At 49.1% G+C, this 20,309-nt stretch overlaps 1 protein-coding gene across 1 annotated transcript in view; it reads right to left on the reverse strand.

Annotated features, from left to right (window-relative positions):
• Nucleotides 1-20,309, reverse strand: part of LOC139533559 (ras-related protein Rap-1b) — a 166,678-nt gene that overhangs the window by 46,939 nt on the left and 99,430 nt on the right. Inside the window, exon 3 of the mRNA XM_071331691.1 lies at nt 19,711-19,779. Coding sequence (XP_071187792.1) covers nt 19,711-19,779 — 69 coding nt within the window. The remainder of the gene's footprint in view (nt 1-19,710; nt 19,780-20,309) is intronic.

The raw sequence follows: 20,309 nt of genomic DNA on the forward strand, positions 1-20,309 counted from the left end.
TGTAACAGTCCTGTCTGTCTCAGTACCTCTGTAACAGTCCTGTCTGTCTCAGTACCTCTGTAACAGTCCTGTCTGTCTCAGTACCCCTGTAACAGTCCTGTCTCAGCACCTCTGTAACAGTCCTGTCTGTCTCAGTACCCCTGTAACAGTCCTGTCTGTCTCAGTACCTCTGTAACAGTCCTGTCTGTCTCAGTACCCCTGTAACAGTCCTGTCTGTCTCAGTACCTCTGTAACAGTCCTGTCTGTCTCAGTACCTCTGTAACAGTCCTGTCTGTCTCAGTACCTCTGTAACAGTCCTGTCTGTCTCAGTACCCCTGTAACAGTCCTGTCTGTCTCAGTACCTCTGTAACAGTCCTGTCTGTCTCAGTACCCCTGTAACAGTCCTGTCTGTCTCAGTACCTCTGTAACAGTCCTGTCTCAGTACCTCTGTAACAGTCCTGTCTGTCTCAGTACCCCTGTAACAGTCCTGTCTGTCTCAGTACCTCTGTAACAGTCCTGTCTGTCTCAGTACCTCTGTAACAGTCCTGTCTGTCTCAGTACCTCTGTAACAGTCCTGTCTGTCTCAGTACCTCTGTAACAGTCCTGTCTGTCTCAGTACCTCTGTAACAGTCCTGTCTGTCGCAGTACCTCTGTAACAGTCCTGTCTGTCTCAGCACCTCTGTAACAGTCCTGTCTGTCTCAGTACCTCTGTAACAGTCCTGTCTGTCTCAGTACCTCTGTAACAGTCCTGTCTGTCTCAGTACCTCTGTAACAGTCCTGTCTGTCTCAGTACCTCTGTAACAGTCCTGTCTGTCTCAGTACCTCTGTAACAGTCCTGTCTGTCTCAGCACCTCTGTAACAGTCCTGTCTGTCTCAGTATCTCTGTAACAGTCCTGTCTCAGTACCCCTGTAACAGTCCTGTCTGTCTCAGCACCTCTGTAACAGTCCTGTCTGTCTCAGTACCTCTGTAACAGTCCTGTCTGTCTCAGTACCTCTGTAACAGTCCTGTCTGTCTCAGTACCTCTGTAACAGTCCTGTCTGTCTCAGTACCTCTGTAACAGTCCTGTCTGTCTCAGTACCTCTGTAACAGTCCTGTCTGTCTCAGCACCTCTGTAACAGTCCTGTCTGTCTCAGTACCTCTGTAACAGTCCTGTCTGTCTCAGTACCTCTGTAACAGTCCTGTCTCAGTACCCCTGTAACAGTCCTGTCTGTCTCAGTACCTCTGTAACAGTCCTGTCTGTCTCAGCACCTCTGTAACAGTCCTGTCTGTCTCAGTACCTCTGTAACAGTCCTGTCTGTCTCAGTACCTCTGTAACAGTCCTGTCTGTCTCAGTACCTCTGTAACAGTCCTGTCTGTCTCAGTACCTCTGTAACAGTCCTGTCTGTCTCAGCACCTCTGTAACAGTCCTGTCTGTCTCAGTACCTCTGTAACAGTCCTGTCTGTCTCAGTACCTCTGTAACAGTCCTGTCTGTCTCAGTACCTCTGTAACAGTCCTGTCTGTCTCAGTACCTCCGTAACAGTCCTGTCTGTCTCAGTACCTCCGTAACAGTCCTGTCTGTCTCAGTACCTCTGTAACAGTCCTGTCTGTCTCAGTACCCCTGTAACAGTCCTGTCTGTCTCAGTACCTCTGTAACAGTCCTGTCTGTCTCAGCACCTCTGTAACAGTCCTGTCTGTCTCAGTACCTCTGTAACAGTCCTGTCTGTCTCAGTACCTCTGTAACAGTCCTGTCTGTCTCAGTACCTCCGTAACAGTCCTGTCTGTCTCAGTACCTCTGTAACAGTCCTGTCTCAGTACCTCCGTAACAGTCCTGTCTGTCTCAGTACCTCCGTAACAGTCCTGTCTGTCTCAGTACCTCTGTAACAGTCCTGTCTGTCTCAGTACCTCTGTAACAGTCCTGTCTGTCTCAGTACCTCTGTAACAGTCCTGTCTGTCTCAGTACCCCTGTAACAGTCCTGTCTCAGCACCTCTGTAACAGTCCTGTCTGTCTCAGTACCCCTGTAACAGTCCTGTCTGTCTCAGTACCTCTGTAACAGTCCTGTCTGTCTCAGTACCCCTGTAACAGTCCTGTCTGTCTCAGTACCTCTGTAACAGTCCTGTCTGTCTCAGTACCTCTGTAACAGTCCTGTCTGTCTCAGTACCTCTGTAACAGTCCTGTCTGTCTCAGTACCCCTGTAACAGTCCTGTCTGTCTCAGTACCTCTGTAACAGTCCTGTCTGTCTCAGTACCCCTGTAACAGTCCTGTCTGTCTCAGTACCTCTGTAACAGTCCTGTCTCAGTACCTCTGTAACAGTCCTGTCTGTCTCAGTACCCCTGTAACAGTCCTGTCTGTCTCAGTACCTCTGTAACAGTCCTGTCTGTCTCAGTACCTCTGTAACAGTCCTGTCTGTCTCAGTACCTCTGTAACAGTCCTGTCTGTCTCAGTACCTCTGTAACAGTCCTGTCTGTCTCAGTACCTCTGTAACAGTCCTGTCTGTCGCAGTACCTCTGTAACAGTCCTGTCTGTCTCAGCACCTCTGTAACAGTCCTGTCTGTCTCAGTACCTCTGTAACAGTCCTGTCTGTCTCAGTACCTCTGTAACAGTCCTGTCTGTCTCAGTACCTCTGTAACAGTCCTGTCTGTCTCAGTACCTCTGTAACAGTCCTGTCTGTCTCAGTACCTCTGTAACAGTCCTGTCTGTCTCAGCACCTCTGTAACAGTCCTGTCTGTCTCAGTATCTCTGTAACAGTCCTGTCTCAGTACCCCTGTAACAGTCCTGTCTGTCTCAGCACCTCTGTAACAGTCCTGTCTGTCTCAGTACCTCTGTAACAGTCCTGTCTGTCTCAGTACCTCTGTAACAGTCCTGTCTGTCTCAGTACCTCTGTAACAGTCCTGTCTGTCTCAGTACCTCTGTAACAGTCCTGTCTGTCTCAGTACCTCTGTAACAGTCCTGTCTGTCTCAGTACCTCTGTAACAGTCCTGTCTGTCTCAGTACCTCTGTAACAGTCCTGTCTGTCTCAGCACCTCTGTAACAGTCCTGTCTGTCTCAGTACCTCTGTAACAGTCCTGTCTGTCTCAGTACCTCTGTAACAGTCCTGTCTCAGTACCCCTGTAACAGTCCTGTCTGTCTCAGTACCTCTGTAACAGTCCTGTCTGTCTCAGCACCTCTGTAACAGTCCTGTCTGTCTCAGTACCTCTGTAACAGTCCTGTCTGTCTCAGTACCTCTGTAACAGTCCTGTCTGTCTCAGTACCTCTGTAACAGTCCTGTCTGTCTCAGCACCTCTGTAACAGTCCTGTCTGTCTCAGTACCTCTGTAACAGTCCTGTCTGTCTCAGTACCTCTGTAACAGTCCTGTCTGTCTCAGTACCTCTGTAACAGTCCTGTCTGTCTCAGTACCTCCGTAACAGTCCTGTCTGTCTCAGTACCTCTGTAACAGTCCTGTCTGTCTCAGTACCTCCGTAACAGTCCTGTCTGTCTCAGTACCTCTGTAACAGTCCTGTCTGTCTCAGTACCTCCGTAACAGTCCTGTCTGTCTCAGCACCTCTGTAACAGTCCTGTCTGTCTCAGTACCTCTGTAACAGTCCTGTCTGTCTCAGTACCTCCGTAACAGTCCTGTCTGTCTCAGCACCTCTGTAACAGTCCTGTCTGTCTCAGTACCTCTGTAACAGTCCTGTCTGTCTCAGTACCTCTGTAACAGTCCTGTCTCAGTACCTCTGTAACAGTCCTGTCTGTCTCAGTACCTCTGTAACAGTCCTGTCTGTCTCAGTACCTCTGTAACAGTCCTGTCTGTCTCAGTACCTCTGTAACAGTCCTGTCTGTCTCAGTACCCCTGTAACAGTCCTGTCTGTCTCAGCACCTCTGTAACAGTCCTGTCTGTCTCAGTACCTCTGTAACAGTCCTGTCTGTCTCAGTACCTCTGTAACAGTCCTGTCTGTCTCAGTACCTCCGTAACAGTCCTGTCTGTCTCAGTACCTCTGTAACAGTCCTGTCTCAGTACCTCTGTAACAGTCCTGTCTGTCTCAGTACCTCTGTAACAGTCCTGTCTGTCTCAGCACCTCTGTAACAGTCCTGTCTGTCTCAGTACCCCTGTAACAGTCCTGTCTGTCTCAGTACCTCTGTAACAGTCCTGTCTGTCTCAGTACCTCTGTAACAGTCCTGTCTGTCTCAGTACCTCTGTAACAGTCCTGTCTCAGTACCCCTGTAACAGTCCTGTCTGTCTCAGTACCTCTGTAACAGTCCTGTCTCAGCACCTCTGTAACAGTCCTGTCTGTCTCAGTACCTCTGTAACAGTCCTGTCTCAGTACCCCTGTAACAGTCCTGTCTGTCTCAGTACCTCTGTAACAGTCCTGTCTGTCTCAGTACCTCTGTAACAGTCCTGTCTGTCTCAGTACCTCTGTAACAGTCCTGTCTGTCTCAGTACCTCTGTAACAGTCCTGTCTGTCTCAGTACCTCTGTAACAGTCCTGTCTGTCTCAGTACCTCTGTAACAGTCCTGTCTGTCTCAGTACCTCTGTAACAGTCCTGTCTGTCTCAGTACCTCCGTAACAGTCCTGTCTGTCTCAGTACCTCTGTAACAGTCCTGTCTGTCTCAGTACCTCCGTAACAGTCCTGTCTGTCTCAGCACCTCTGTAACAGTCCTGTCTGTCTCAGTACCCCTGTAACAGTCCTGTCTGTCTCAGTACCTCTGTAACAGTCCTGTCTCAGTACCTCTGTAACAGTCCTGTCTGTCTCAGCACCTCCGTAACAGTCCTGTCTGTCTCAGTACCTCTGTAACAGTCCTGTCTGTCTCAGTACCTCTGTAACAGTCCTGTCTGTCTCAGTACCTCTGTAACAGTCCTGTCTGTCTCAGTACCCCTGTAACAGTCCTGTCTGTCTCAGTACCTCTGTAACAGTCCTGTCTCAGTACCCCTGTAACAGTCCTGTCTGTCTCAGTACCTCTGTAACAGTCCTGTCTCAGTACCTCTGTAACAGTCCTGTCTCAGTACCTCTGTAACAGTCCTGTCTGTCTCAGCACCTCCGTAACAGTCCTGTCTGTCTCAGTACCTCTGTAACAGTCCTGTCTGTCTCAGTACCTCTGTAACAGTCCTGTCTCAGTACCTCTGTAACAGTCCTGTCTGTCTCAGTACCTCTGTAACAGTCCTGTCTCAGTACCTCTGTAACAGTCCTGTCTGTCTCAGTACCTCTGTAACAGTCCTGTCTGTCTCAGTACCCCTGTAACAGTCCTGTCTGTCTCAGTACCTCTGTAACAGTCCTGTCTGTCTCAGTACCTCTGTAACAGTCCTGTCTCAGTACCTCCGTAACAGTCCTGTCTGTCTCAGTACCTCCGTAACAGTCCTGTCTGTCTCAGTACCTCTGTAACAGTCCTGTCTGTCTCAGTACCTCTGTAACAGTCCTGTCTGTCTCAGTACCTCTGTAACAGTCCTGTCTGTCTCAGTACCCCTGTAACAGTCCTGTCTCAGCACCTCTGTAACAGTCCTGTCTGTCTCAGTACCCCTGTAACAGTCCTGTCTGTCTCAGTACCTCTGTAACAGTCCTGTCTGTCTCAGTACCCCTGTAACAGTCCTGTCTGTCTCAGTACCTCTGTAACAGTCCTGTCTGTCTCAGTACCTCTGTAACAGTCCTGTCTGTCTCAGTACCTCTGTAACAGTCCTGTCTGTCTCAGTACCTCTGTAACAGTCCTGTCTGTCTCAGTACCCCTGTAACAGTCCTGTCTGTCTCAGTACCTCTGTAACAGTCCTGTCTGTCTCAGTACCCCTGTAACAGTCCTGTCTGTCTAAGTACCTCTGTAACAGTCCTGTCTCAGTACCTCTGTAACAGTCCTGTCTGTCTCAGTACCCCTGTAACAGTCCTGTCTGTCTCAGTACCTCTGTAACAGTCCTGTCTGTCTCAGTACCTCTGTAACAGTCCTGTCTGTCTCAGTACCTCTGTAACAGTCCTGTCTGTCTCAGTACCTCTGTAACAGTCCTGTCTGTCTCAGTACCTCTGTAACAGTCCTGTCTGTCTCAGCACCTCTGTAACAGTCCTGTCTGTCTCAGTACCTCTGTAACAGTCCTGTCTGTCTCAGTACCTCTGTAACAGTCCTGTCTGTCTCAGTACCTCTGTAACAGTCCTGTCTGTCTCAGTACCTCTGTAACAGTCCTGTCTGTCTCAGTACCTCTGTAACAGTCCTGTCTGTCTCAGCACCTCTGTAACAGTCCTGTCTGTCTCAGCATCTCTGTAACAGTCCTGTCTCAGTACCCCTGTAACAGTCCTGTCTGTCTCAGTACCTCTGTAACAGTCCTGTCTGTCTCAGCACCTCTGTAACAGTCCTGTCTGTCTCAGTACCTCTGTAACAGTCCTGTCTGTCTCAGTACCTCTGTAACAGTCCTGTCTGTCTCAGCACCTCTGTAACAGTCCTGTCTGTCTCAGTACCTCTGTAACAGTCCTGTCTCAGTACCTCTGTAACAGTCCTGTCTGTCTCAGTACCTCTGTAACAGTCCTGTCTGTCTCAGTACCTCTGTAACAGTCCTGTCTGTCTCAGTACCTCTGTAACAGTCCTGTCTGTCTCAGTACCTCTGTAACAGTCCTGTCTGTCTCAGTACCTCTGTAACAGTCCTGTCTGTCTCAGCACCTCTGTAACAGTCCTGTCTGTCTCAGTACCTCTGTAACAGTCCTGTCTGTCTCAGCACCTCTGTAACAGTCCTGTCTGTCTCAGTACCTCTGTAACAGTCCTGTCTGTCTCAGTACCTCTGTAACAGTCCTGTCTCAGTACCCCTGTAACAGTCATGTCTGTCTCAGTACCTCTGTAACAGTCCTGTCTGTCTCAGCACCTCTGTAACAGTCCTGTCTGTCTCAGTACCTCTGTAACAGTCCTGTCTGTCTCAGTACCTCTGTAACAGTCCTGTCTGTCTCAGTACCTCTGTAACAGTCCTGTCTGTCTCAGCACCTCTGTAACAGTCCTGTCTGTCTCAGTACCTCTGTAACAGTCCTGTCTGTCTCAGTACCTCTGTAACAGTCCTGTCTGTCTCAGTACCTCCGTAACAGTCCTGTCTGTCTCAGTACCTCTGTAACAGTCCTGTCTGTCTCAGTACCTCCGTAACAGTCCTGTCTGTCTCAGTACCTCTGTAACAGTCCTGTCTGTCTCAGTACCTCCGTAACAGTCCTGTCTGTCTCAGCACCTCTGTAACAGTCCTGTCTGTCTCAGTACCTCTGTAACAGTCCTGTCTCAGTACCTCTGTAACAGTCCTGTCTGTCTCAGTACCTCTGTAACAGTCCTGTCTGTCTCAGTACCTCTGTAACAGTCCTGTCTGTCTCAGTACCTCTGTAACAGTCCTGTCTGTCTCAGTACCTCTGTAACAGTCCTGTCTGTCTCAGTACCTCTGTAACAGTCCTATCTGTCTCAGTACCCCTGTAACAGTCCTGTCTGTCTCAGTACCTCTGTAACAGTCCTGTCTGTCTCAGCACCTCTGTAACAGTCCTGTCTGTCTCAGTACCTCTGTAACAGTCCTGTCTGTCTCAGTACCTCTGTAACAGTCCTGTCTGTCTCAGTACCTCCGTAACAGTCCTGTCTGTCTCAGTACCTCTGTAACAGTCCTGTCTCAGTACCTCTGTAACAGTCCTGTCTGTCTCAGCACCTCTGTAACAGTCCTGTCTGTCTCAGTACCCCTGTAACAGTCCTGTCTGTCTCAGTACCTCTGTAACAGTCCTGTCTGTCTCAGTACCTCTGTAACAGTCCTGTCTGTCTCAGCACCTCTGTAACAGTCCTGTCTGTCTCAGTACCTCTGTAACAGTCCTGTCTGTCTCAGTACCTCTGTAACAGTCCTGTCTGTCTCAGTACCTCCGTAACAGTCCTGTCTGTCTCAGTACCTCTGTAACAGTCCTGTCTCAGTACCTCTGTAACAGTCCTGTCTGTCTCAGCACCTCTGTAACAGTCCTGTCTGTCTCAGTACCCCTGTAACAGTCCTGTCTGTCTCAGTACCTCTGTAACAGTCCTGTCTGTCTCAGTACCTCTGTAACAGTCCTGTCTGTCTCAGTACCTCTGTAACAGTCCTGTCTCAGTACCCCTGTAACAGTCCTGTCTGTCTCAGTACCTCTGTAACAGTCCTGTCTCAGCACCTCTGTAACAGTCCTGTCTGTCTCAGTACCTCTGTAACAGTCCTGTCTGTCTCAGTACCTCTGTAACAGTCCTGTCTGTCTCAGTACCTCTGTAACAGTCCTGTCTGTCTCAGTACCTCTGTAACAGTCCTGTCTGTCTCAGTACCTCTGTAACAGTCCTGTCTGTCTCAGTACCCCTGTAACAGTCCTGTCTGTCTCAGTACCTCTGTAACAGTCCTGTCTGTCTCAGTACCTCTGTAACAGTCCTGTCTGTCTCAGTACCTCTGTAACAGTCCTGTCTGTCTCAGTACCTCTGTAACAGTCCTGTCTGTCTCAGCACCTCTGTAACAGTCCTGTCTGTCTCAGTACCTCTGTAACAGTCCTGTCTGTCTCAGTACCTCTGTAACAGTCCTGTCTGTCTCAGCACCTCTGTAACAGTCCTGTCTCAGTACCTCTGTAACAGTCCTGTCTGTCTCAGTACCTCTGTAACAGTCCTGTCTGTCTCAGTACCTCTGTAACAGTCCTGTCTGTCTCAGCACCTCTGTAACAGTCCTGTCTGTCTCAGTACCTCTGTAACAGTCCTGTCTGTCTCAGCACCTCTGTAACAGTCCTGTCTGTCTCAGTACCTCTGTAACAGTCCTGTCTGTCTCAGTACCTCTGTAACAGTCCTGTCTGTCTCAGTACCTCTGTAACAGTCCTGTCTGTCTCAGCACCTCTGTAACAGTCCTGTCTGTCTCAGTACCTCTGTAACAGTCCTGTCTGTCTCAGCACCTCTGTAACAGTCCTGTCTGTCTCAGTACCTCTGTAACAGTCCTGTCTGTCTCAGTACCTCTGTAACAGTCCTGTCTGTCTCAGTACCTCTGTAACAGTCCTGTCTCAGTACCCCTGTAACAGTCCTGTCTGTCTCAGTACCTCTGTAACAGTCCTGTCTGTCTCAGCACCTCTGTAACAGTCCTGTCTGTCTCAGTACCTCTGTAACAGTCCTGTCTGTCTCAGTACCTCTGTAACAGTCCTGTCTGTCTCAGTACCTCTGTAACAGTCCTGTCTGTCTCAGTACCTCTGTAACAGTCCTGTCTGTCTCAGTACCTCTGTAACAGTCCTGTCTGTCTCAGCACCTCTGTAACAGTCCTGTCTGTCTCAGCACCTCTGTAACAGTCCTGTCTGTCTCAGTACCTCTGTAACAGTCCTGTCTGTCTCAGTACCTCTGTAACAGTCCTGTCTGTCTCAGTACCTCTGTAACAGTCCTGTCTGTCTCAGTACCTCTGTAACAGTCCTGTCTGTCTCAGTACCTCTGTAACAGTCCTGTCTGTCTCAGTACCTCTGTAACAGTCCTGTCTGTCTCAGCACCTCTGTAACAGTCCTGTCTGTCTCAGCACCTCTGTAACAGTCCTGTCTGTCTCAGTATCTCTGTAACAGTCCTGTCTCAGTACCCCTGTAACAGTCCTGTCTGTCTCAGTACCTCTGTAACAGTCCTGTCTGTCTCAGCACCTCTGTAACAGTCCTGTCTGTCTCAGTACCTCTGTAACAGTCCTGTCTGTCTCAGTACCTCTGTAACAGTCCTGTCTGTCTCAGCACCTCTGTAACAGTCCTGTCTGTCTCAGTACCTCTGTAACAGTCCTGTCTGTCTCAGTACCTCTGTAACAGTCCTGTCTCAGTACCTCTGTAACAGTCCTGTCTGTCTCAGTACCTCTGTAACAGTCCTGTCTGTCTCAGTACCTCTGTAACAGTCCTGTCTGTCTCAGCACCTCTGTAACAGTCCTGTCTGTCTCAGTACCTCTGTAACAGTCCTGTCTGTCTCAGTACCTCTGTAACAGTCCTGTCTGTCTCAGTACCTTTGTAACAGTCCTGTCTGTCTCAGTACCTCTGTAACAGTCCTGTCTCAGTACCCCTGTAACAGTCCTGTCTGTCTCAGTACCTCTGTAACAGTCCTGTGTCTCAGCACCTCTGTAACAGTCCTGTCTGTCTCAGTACCTCTGTAACAGTCCTGTCTGTCTCAGTACCTCTGTAACAGTCCTGTCTGTCTCAGTACCTCTGTAACAGTCCTGTCTGTCTCAGTACCTCCGTAACAGTCCTGTCTGTCTCAGTACCTCTGTAACAGTCCTGTCTGTCTCAGTACCTCCGTAACAGTCCTGTCTGTCTCAGTACCTCTGTAACAGTCCTGTCTGTCTCAGTACCTCCGTAACAGTCCTGTCTGTCTCAGCACCTCTGTAACAGTCCTGTCTGTCTCAGTACCTCTGTAACAGTCCTGTCTCAGTACCTCTGTAACAGTCCTGTCTGTCTCAGTACCTCTGTAACAGTCCTGTCTGTCTCAGTACCTCTGTAACAGTCCTGTCTGTCTCAGTACCTCTGTAACAGTCCTGTCTGTCTCAGTACCCCTGTAACAGTCCTGTCTGTCTCAGTACCTCTGTAACAGTCCTGTCTGTCTCAGCACCTCTGTAACAGTCCTGTCTGTCTCAGCACCTCTGTAACAGTCCTGTCTGTCTCAGTACCTCTGTAACAGTCCTGTCTGTCTCAGTACCTCTGTAACAGTCCTGTCTGTCTCAGCACCTCTGTAAAAGTCCTGTCTCAGTACCTCTGTAACAGTCCTGTCTGTCTCAGTACCTCTGTAACAGTCCTGTCTGTCTCAGTACCTCTGTAACAGTCCTGTCTGTCTCAGTACCTCTGTAACAGTCCTGTCTGTCTCAGCACCTCTGTAACAGTCCTGTCTGTCTCAGTACCTCTGTAACAGTCCTGTCTGTCTCAGTACCCCTGTAACAGTCCTGTCTGTCTCAGTACCTCTGTAACAGTCCTGTCTGTCTCAGCACCTCCGTAACAGTCCTGTCTGTCTCAGTACCTCTGTAACAGTCCTGTCTGTCTCAGCACCTCTGTAACAGTCCTGTCTGTCTCAGTACCTCTGTAACAGTCATGTCTGTCTCAGTACCTCTGTAACAGTCCTGTCTGTCTCAGCACCTCTGTAACAGTCCTGTCTGTCTCAGTACCCCTGTAACAGTCCTGTCTGTCTCAGTACCTCTGTAACAGTCCTGTCTGTCTCAGCACCTCTGTAACAGTCCTGTCTGTCTCAGTACCCCTGTAACAGTCCTGTCTGTCTCAGTACCTCTGTAACAGTCCTGTCTGTCTCAGTACCTCTGTAACAGTCCTGTCTCAGTACCTCTGTAACAGTCCTGTCTGTCTCAGTACCTCTGTAACAGTCCTGTCTCAGTACCCCTGTAACAGTCCTGTCTGTCTCAGTACCTCTGTAACAGTCCTGTCTGTCTCAGTACCTCTGTAACAGTCCTGTCTGTCTCAGTACCTCTGTAACAGTCCTGTCTGTCTCAGTATCTCCGTAACAGTCCTGTCTGTCTCAGTACCTCTGTAACAGTCCTGTCTGTCTCAGTACCTCTGTAACAGTCCTGTCTGTCTCAGTACCCCTGTAACAGTCCTGTCTGTCTCAGTACCTCTGTAACAGTCCTGTCTGTCTCAGTACCCCTGTAACAGTCCTGTCTGTCTCAGTACCTCTGTAACAGTCCTGTCTGTCTCAGCACCTCTGTAACAGTCCTGTCTGTCTCAGTACCTCTGTAACAGTCCTGTCTGTCTCAGTACCCCTGTAACAGTCCTGTCTCAGTACCTCTGTAACAGTCCTGTCTGTCTCAGTACCTCCGTAACAGTCCTGTCTGTCTCAGTACCTCTGTAACAGTCCTGTCTGTCTCAGTACCTCTGTAACAGTCCTGTCTGTCTCAGTACCTCTGTAACAGTCCTGTCTGTCTCAGTACCTCTGTAACAGTCCTGTCTGTCTCAGCACCTCTGTAACAGTCCTGTCTGTCTCAGTACCTCTGTAACAGTCCTGTCTGTCTCAGTACCTCTGTAACAGTCCTGTCTGTCTCAGTACCTCTGTAACAGTCCTGTCTGTCTCAGCACCTCTGTAACAGTCCTGTCTGTCTCAGTACCCCTGTAACAGTCCTGTCTGTCTCAGTACCTCTGTAACAGTCCTGTCTGTCTCAGTACCTCTGTAACAGTCCTGTCTCAGTACCTCTGTAACAGTCCTGTCTGTCTCAGTACCTCTGTAACAGTCCTGTCTGTCTCAGCACCTCTGTAACAGTCCTGTCTGTCTCAGTACCTCCGTAACAGTCCTGTCTGTCTCAGTACCCCTGTAACAGTCCTGTCTGTCTCAGTACCTCTGTAACAGTCCTGTCTGTCTCAGTACCTCTGTAACAGTCCTGTCTGTCTCAGTACCTCTGTAACAGTCCTGTCTGTCTCAGTACCTCTGTAACAGTCCTGTCTGTCTCAGTACCTCTGTAACAGTCCTGTCTGTCTCAGTACCTCTGTAACAGTCCTGTCTGTCTCAGTACCTCTGTAACAGTCCTGTCTGTCTCAGTACCTCTGTAACAGTCCTGTCTGTCTCAGTACCTCTGTAACAGTCCTGTCTGTCTCAGTACCTCTGTAACAGTCCTGTCTGTCTCAGTACCTCCGTAACAGTCCTGTCTGTCTCAGTACCTCCGTAACAGTCCTGTCTGTCTCAGTACCTCTGTAACAGTCCTGTCTGTCTCAGTACCCCTGTAACAGTCCTGTCTGTCTCAGTACCTCTGTAACAGTCCTGTCTGTCTCAGCACCTCTGTAACAGTCCTGTCTGTCTCAGTACCTCTGTAACAGTCCTGTCTGTCTCAGTACCTCTGTAACAGTCCTGTCTGTCTCAGTACCTCCGTAACAGTCCTGTCTGTCTCAGTACCTCTGTAACAGTCCTGTCTCAGTACCTCCGTAACAGTCCTGTCTGTCTCAGTACCTCCGTAACAGTCCTGTCTGTCTCAGTACCTCTGTAACAGTCCTGTCTGTCTCAGTACCTCTGTAACAGTCCTGTCTGTCTCAGTACCTCTGTAACAGTCCTGTCTGTCTCAGTACCCCTGTAACAGTCCTGTCTCAGCACCTCTGTAACAGTCCTGTCTGTCTCAGTACCCCTGTAACAGTCCTGTCTGTCTCAGTACCTCTGTAACAGTCCTGTCTGTCTCAGTACCCCTGTAACAGTCCTGTCTGTCTCAGTACCTCTGTAACAGTCCTGTCTGTCTCAGTACCTCTGTAACAGTCCTGTCTGTCTCAGTACCTCTGTAACAGTCCTGTCTGTCTCAGTACCCCTGTAACAGTCCTGTCTGTCTCAGTACCTCTGTAACAGTCCTGTCTGTCTCAGTACCCCTGTAACAGTCCTGTCTGTCTCAGTACCTCTGTAACAGTCCTGTCTCAGTACCTCTGTAACAGTCCTGTCTGTCTCAGTACCCCTGTAACAGTCCTGTCTGTCTCAGTACCTCTGTAACAGTCCTGTCTGTCTCAGTACCTCTGTAACAGTCCTGTCTGTCTCAGTACCTCTGTAACAGTCCTGTCTGTCTCAGTACCTCTGTAACAGTCCTGTCTGTCTCAGTACCTCTGTAACAGTCCTGTCTGTCTCAGTACCTCTGTAACAGTCCTGTCTGTCTCAGCACCTCTGTAACAGTCCTGTCTGTCTCAGTACCTCTGTAACAGTCCTGTCTGTCTCAGTACCTCTGTAACAGTCCTGTCTGTCTCAGTACCTCTGTAACAGTCCTGTCTGTCTCAGTACCTCTGTAACAGTCCTGTCTGTCTCAGTACCTCTGTAACAGTCCTGTCTGTCTCAGCACCTCTGTAACAGTCCTGTCTGTCTCAGTATCTCTGTAACAGTCCTGTCTCAGTACCCCTGTAACAGTCCTGTCTGTCTCAGCACCTCTGTAACAGTCCTGTCTGTCTCAGTACCTCTGTAACAGTCCTGTCTGTCTCAGTACCTCTGTAACAGTCCTGTCTGTCTCAGTACCTCTGTAACAGTCCTGTCTGTCTCAGTACCTCTGTAACAGTCCTGTCTGTCTCAGTACCTCTGTAACAGTCCTGTCTGTCTCAGTACCTCTGTAACAGTCCTGTCTGTCTCAGTACCTCTGTAACAGTCCTGTCTGTCTCAGCACCTCTGTAACAGTCCTGTCTGTCTCAGTGCCTCTGTAACAGTCCTGTCTGTCTCAGTACCTCTGTAACAGTCCTGTCTCAGTACCCCTGTAACAGTCCTGTCTGTCTCAGTACCTCTGTAACAGTCCTGTCTGTCTCAGCACCTCTGTAACAGTCCTGTCTGTCTCAGTACCTCTGTAACAGTCCTGTCTGTCTCAGTACCTCTGTAACAGTCCTGTCTGTCTCAGTACCTCTGTAACAGTCCTGTCTGTCTCAGTACCTCTGTAACAGTCCTGTCTGTCTCAGCACCTCTGTAACAGTCCTGTCTGTCTCAGTACCTCTGTAACAGTCCTGTCTGTCTCAGTACCTCTGTAACAGTCCTGTCTGTCTCAGTACCTCCGTAACAGTCCTGTCTGTCTCAGTACCTCTGTAACAGTCCTGTCTGTCTCAGTACCTCCGTAACAGTCCTGTCTGTCTCAGTACCTCTGTAACAGTCCTGTCTGTCTCAGTACCTCCGTAACAGTCCTGTCTGTCTCAGCACCTCTGTAACAGTCCTGTCTGTCTCAGTACCTCTGTAACAGTCCTGTCTGTCTCAGTACCTCCGTAACAGTCCTGTCTGTCTCAGCACCTCCGTAACAGTCCTGTCTGTCTCAGTACCTCTGTAACAGTCCTGTCTGTCTCAGTACCTCTGTAACAGTCCTGTCTCAGTACCTCTGTAACAGTCCTGTCTGTCTCAGTACCTCTGTAACAGTCCTGTCTGTCTCAGTACCTCTGTAACAGTCCTGTCTGTCTCAGTACCTCTGTAACAGTCCTGTCTGTCTCAGTACCCCTGTAACAGTCCTGTCTGTCTCAGCACCTCTGTAACAGTCCTGTCTGTCTCAGTACCTCTGTAACAGTCCTGTCTGTCTCAGTACCTCTGTAACAGTCCTGTCTGTCTCAGTACCTCCGTAACAGTCCTGTCTGTCTCAGTACCTCTGTAACAGTCCTGTCTCAGTACCTCTGTAACAGTCCTGTCTGTCTCAGTACCTCTGTAACAGTCCTGTCTGTCTCAGTACCTCTGTAACAGTCCTGTCTGTCTCAGCACCTCTGTAACAGTCCTGTCTGTCTCAGTACCCCTGTAACAGTCCTGTCTGTCTCAGTACCTCTGTAACAGTCCTGTCTGTCTCAGTACCTCTGTAACAGTCCTGTCTGTCTCAGTACCTCTGTAACAGTCCTGTCTCAGTACCCCTGTAACAGTCCTGTCTGTCTCAGTACCTCTGTAACAGTCCTGTCTCAGCACCTCTGTAACAGTCCTGTCTGTCTCAGTACCTCTGTAACAGTCCTGTCTCAGTACCCCTGTAACAGTCCTGTCTGTCTCAGTACCTCTGTAACAGTCCTGTCTGTCTCAGTACCTCTGTAACAGTCCTGTCTGTCTCAGTACCTCTGTAACAGTCCTGTCTGTCTCAGTACCTCTGTAACAGTCCTGTCTGTCTCAGTACCTCTGTAACAGTCCTGTCTGTCTCAGTACCTCTGTAACAGTCCTGTCTGTCTCAGTACCTCTGTAACAGTCCTGTCTGTCTCAGTACCTCCGTAACAGTCCTGTCTGTCTCAGTACCTCTGTAACAGTCCTGTCTGTCTCAGTACCTCCGTAACAGTCCTGTCTGTCTCAGCACCTCTGTAACAGTCCTGTCTGTCTCAGTACCCCTGTAACAGTCCTGTCTGTCTCAGTACCTCTGTAACAGTCCTGTCTCAGTACCTCTGTAACAGTCCTGTCTGTCTCAGCACCTCCGTAACAGTCCTGTCTGTCTCAGTACCTCTGTAACAGTCCTGTCTGTCTCAGTACCTCTGTAACAGTCCTGTCTGTCTCAGTACCTCTGTAACAGTCCTGTCTGTCTCAGTACCCCTGTAACAGTCCTGTCTGTCTCAGTACCTCTGTAACAGTCCTGTCTCAGTACCCCTGTAACAGTCCTGTCTGTCTCAGTACCTCTGTAACAGTCCTGTCTCAGTACCTCTGTAACAGTCCTGTCTCAGTACCTCTGTAACAGTCCTGTCGGTCTCAGCACCTCCGTAACAGTCCTGTCTGTCTCAGTACCTCTGTAACAGTCCTGTCTGTCTCAGTACCTCTGTAACAGTCCTGTCTCAGTACCTCTGTAACAGTCCTGTCTGTCTCAGTACCTCTGTAACAGTCCTGTCTCAGTACCTCTGTAACAGTCCTGTCTGTCTCAGTACCTCTGTAACAGTCCTGTCTGTCTCAGTACCCCTGTAACAGTCCTGTCTGTCTCAGTACCTCTGTAACAGTCCTGTCTGTCTCAGTACCTCTGTAACAGTCCTGTCTCAGTACCTCCGTAACAGTCCTGTCTGTCTCAGTACCTCCGTAACAGTCCTGTCTGTCTCAGTACCTCTGTAACAGTCCTGTCTGTCTCAGTACCTCTGTAACAGTCCTGTCTGTCTCAGTACCTCTGTAACAGTCCTGTCTGTCTCAGTACCCCTGTAACAGTCCTGTCTCAGCACCTCTGTAACAGTCCTGTCTGTCTCAGTACCCCTGTAACAGTCCTGTCTGTCTCAGTACCTCTGTAACAGTCCTGTCTGTCTCAGTACCCCTGTAACAGTCCTGTCTGTCTCAGTACCTCTGTAACAGTCCTGTCTGTCTCAGTACCTCTGTAACAGTCCTGTCTGTCTCAGTACCTCTGTAACAGTCCTGTCTGTCTCAGTACCCCTGTAACAGTCCTGTCTGTCTCAGTACCTCTGTAACAGTCCTGTCTGTCTCAGTACCCCTGTAACAGTCCTGTCTGTCTCAGTACCTCTGTAACAGTCCTGTCTCAGTACCTCTGTAACAGTCCTGTCTGTCTCAGTTCCCCTGTAACAGTCCTGTCTGTCTCAGTACCTCTGTAACAGTCCTGTCTGTCTCAGTACCTCTGTAACAGTCCTGTCTGTCTCAGTACCTCTGTAACAGTCCTGTCTGTCTCAGTACCTCTGTAACAGTCCTGTCTGTCTCAGTACCTCTGTAACAGTCCTGTCTGTCTCAGCACCTCTGTAACAGTCCTGTCTGTCTCAGTACCTCTGTAACAGTCCTGTCTGTCTCAGTACCTCTGTAACAGTCCTGTCTGTCTCAGTACCTCTGTAACAGTCCTGTCTGTCTCAGTACCTCTGTAACAGTCCTGTCTGTCTCAGTACCTCTGTAACAGTCCTGTCTGTCTCAGCACCTCTGTAACAGTCCTGTCTGTCTCAGCACCTCTGTAACAGTCCTGTCTGTCTCAGTACCTCTGTAACAGTCCTGTCTGTCTCAGCACCTCTGTAACAGTCCTGTCTGTCTCAGTACCTCTGTAACAGTCCTGTCTGTCTCAGTACCTCTGTAACAGTCCTGTCTCAGTACCCCTGTAACAGTCCTGTCTGTCTCAGTACCTCTGTAACAGTCCTGTCTGTCTCAGCACCTCTGTAACAGTCCTGTCTGTCTCAGTACCTCTGTAACAGTCCTGTCTGTCTCAGTACCTCTGTAACAGTCCTGTCTGTCTCAGTACCTCTGTAACAGTCCTGTCTGTCTCAGCACCTCTGTAACAGTCCTGTCTGTCTCAGTACCTCTGTAACAGTCCTGTCTGTCTCAGTACCTCTGTAACAGTCCTGTCTGTCTCAGTACCTCCGTAACAGTCCTGTCTGTCTCAGTACCTCTGTAACAGTCCTGTCTGTCTCAGTACCTCCGTAACAGTCCTGTCTGTCTCAGTACCTCTGTAACAGTCCTGTCTGTCTCAGTACCTCCGTAACAGTCCTGTCTGTCTCAGCACCTCTGTAACAGTCCTGTCTGTCTCAGTACCTCTGTAACAGTCCTGTCTCAGTACCTCTGTAACAGTCCTGTCTGTCTCAGTACCTCTGTAACAGTCCTGTCTGTCTCAGTACCTCTGTAACAGTCCTGTCTGTCTCAGTACCTCTGTAACAGTCCTGTCTGTCTCAGTACCTCTGTAACAGTCCTGTCTGTCTCAGTACCTCTGTAACAGTCCTATCTGTCTCAGTACCCCTGTAACAGTCCTGTCTGTCTCAGTACCTCTGTAACAGTCCTGTCTGTCTCAGCACCTCTGTAACAGTCCTGTCTGTCTCAGTACCTCTGTAACAGTCCTGTCTGTCTCAGTACCTCTGTAACAGTCCTGTCTGTCTCAGTACCTCCGTAACAGTCCTGTCTGTCTCAGTACCTCTGTAACAGTCCTGTCTCAGTACCTCTGTAACAGTCCTGTCTGTCTCAGTACCTCTGTAACAGTCCTGTCTGTCTCAGCACCTCTGTAACAGTCCTGTCTGTCTCAGTACCCCTGTAACAGTCCTGTCTGTCTCAGTACCTCTGTAACAGTCCTGTCTGTCTCAGTACCTCTGTAACAGTCCTGTCTGTCTCAGTACCTCTGTAACAGTCCTGTCTCAGTACCCCTGTAACAGTCCTGTCTGTCTCAGTACCTCTGTAACAGTCCTGTCTCAGCACCTCTGTAACAGTCCTGTCTGTCTCAGTACCTCTGTAACAGTCCTGTCTGTCTCAGTACCTCTGTAACAGTCCTGTCTGTCTCAGTACCTCTGTAACAGTCCTGTCTGTCTCAGTACCTCTGTAACAGTCCTGTCTGTCTCAGTACCTCTGTAACAGTCCTGTCTCAGTACCCCTGTAACAGTCCTGTCTGTCTCAGTACCTCTGTAACAGTCCTGTCTGTCTCAGTACCTCTGTAACAGTCCTGTCTGTCTCAGTACCTCTGTAACAGTCCTGTCTGTCTCAGTACCTCTGTAACAGTCCTGTCTGTCTCAGTACCTCTGTAACAGTCCTGTCTGTCTCAGTACCTCTGTAACAGTCCTGTCTCAGTATCTCTGTAACAGTCCTGTCTGTCTCAGTACCTCTGTAACAGTCCTGTCTGTCTCAGCACCTCTGTAACAGTCCTGTCTCAGTACCTCTGTAACAGTCCTGTCTCAGTACCTCTGTAACAGTCCTGTCTGTCTCAGTATCTCTGTAACAGTCCTGTCTGTCTCAGTATCTCTGTAACAGTCCTGTCTCAGTACCTCTGTAACAGTCCTGTCTCAGTACCTCTGTAACAGTCCTGTCTGTCTCAGTACCTCTGTAACAGTCCTGTCTGTCTCAGTACCTCTGTAACAGTCCTGTCTGTCTCAGTACCTCTGTAACAGTCCTGTCTGTCTCAGTATCTCTGTAACAGTCCTGTCTGTCTCAGTACCTCTGTAACAGTCCTGTCTGTCTCAGTACCTCTGTAACAGTCCTGTCTCAGTACCTCTGTAACAGTCCTGTCTGTCTCAGTATCTCTGTAACAGTCCTGTCTGTCTCAGTATCTCTGTAACAGTCCTGTCTGTCTCAGTATGCTGTTGCCTGGCTATTAAAGGGACAGGCAGCTATTTGAGAATGGGGGTGTTAAATTGAAGTGTTAAGGTATCTCCATTATATTCCAATCTGCTACATTGTGTTTCAGCTCACTGAACAGCCTACCAAACACCCAGTACTCTGTAACCATGGAGACGACACAGACAGCAGCAGAGTTGAACGTGTTTACGTCCAATGTTCCCGTATTACCTGCATAGTGCACTACTTTTGACTGAGAAGCTACTAAACACAGGGCCAGGGGGCCACTAATGATGATGTCACAAGGCCAGGGGGCCACTAAATGATGAAGTCACAGGGCCAGGGGGCCACTAAATGATGAAGTCACAGGGCCAGGGGGCCACTAATGATGATGTCACAGGGCCAGGGGGACACTAATGATGATGTCACAGGGACAGGGCCACTAATGATGATGTCAAGGGAAGATAGCTATACTTGACTTACCTTTCTGTACGAGTCTTCTATTGTTGGGTCATATTTCTCCACGAAAATCCCCTGAACAAACTGTACAGTCTGTAGAGAGAGAGAGAAGAGAGAGAGACAGAGAGAGAAGAGAGAGACAGAGATAGAGAGAGAGAGAGAGAGAAGAGAAGGTGAGTTAATAAATGAGATTGTAGAAGGTTGCAGGCTGTGAGGCAGATTCCCATTCTAGACACCCACACAGCTTTAGTAAAGGAATCTCAACAGGTGGCTCATGATTGTCTTTAATATACTGAAATACACACTGTTGTGTCCCAAATGGCACCCTATTCCCTATATAGTGCACTACTTTTGACCAGAGCCAAGAGGCGCAATATATAGAGAATAGGGTGTCATTTGGGAGCAGACACTGAGTTATACAGAAGACCTGTTATCCTCAGACTAGGACAGGAAGAAAAGCATGTAAAACAGGAAACCATTTAACAACATAACACCTCCTAGGACTAGGACAGGAAGAACACACTGAGCTAACTGGGATTAACGGACGTCGGGAGACTGAAGAACACACTGAGCTAACTGGGATTAACGGACGTCGGGAGACTGAAGTACACACTGAGCTGACT

This window comes from Salvelinus alpinus, chromosome 11 (assembly GCF_045679555.1).
Source record: "Salvelinus alpinus chromosome 11, SLU_Salpinus.1, whole genome shotgun sequence".
Lineage (NCBI taxonomy): Eukaryota > Metazoa > Chordata > Actinopteri > Salmoniformes > Salmonidae > Salvelinus > Salvelinus alpinus.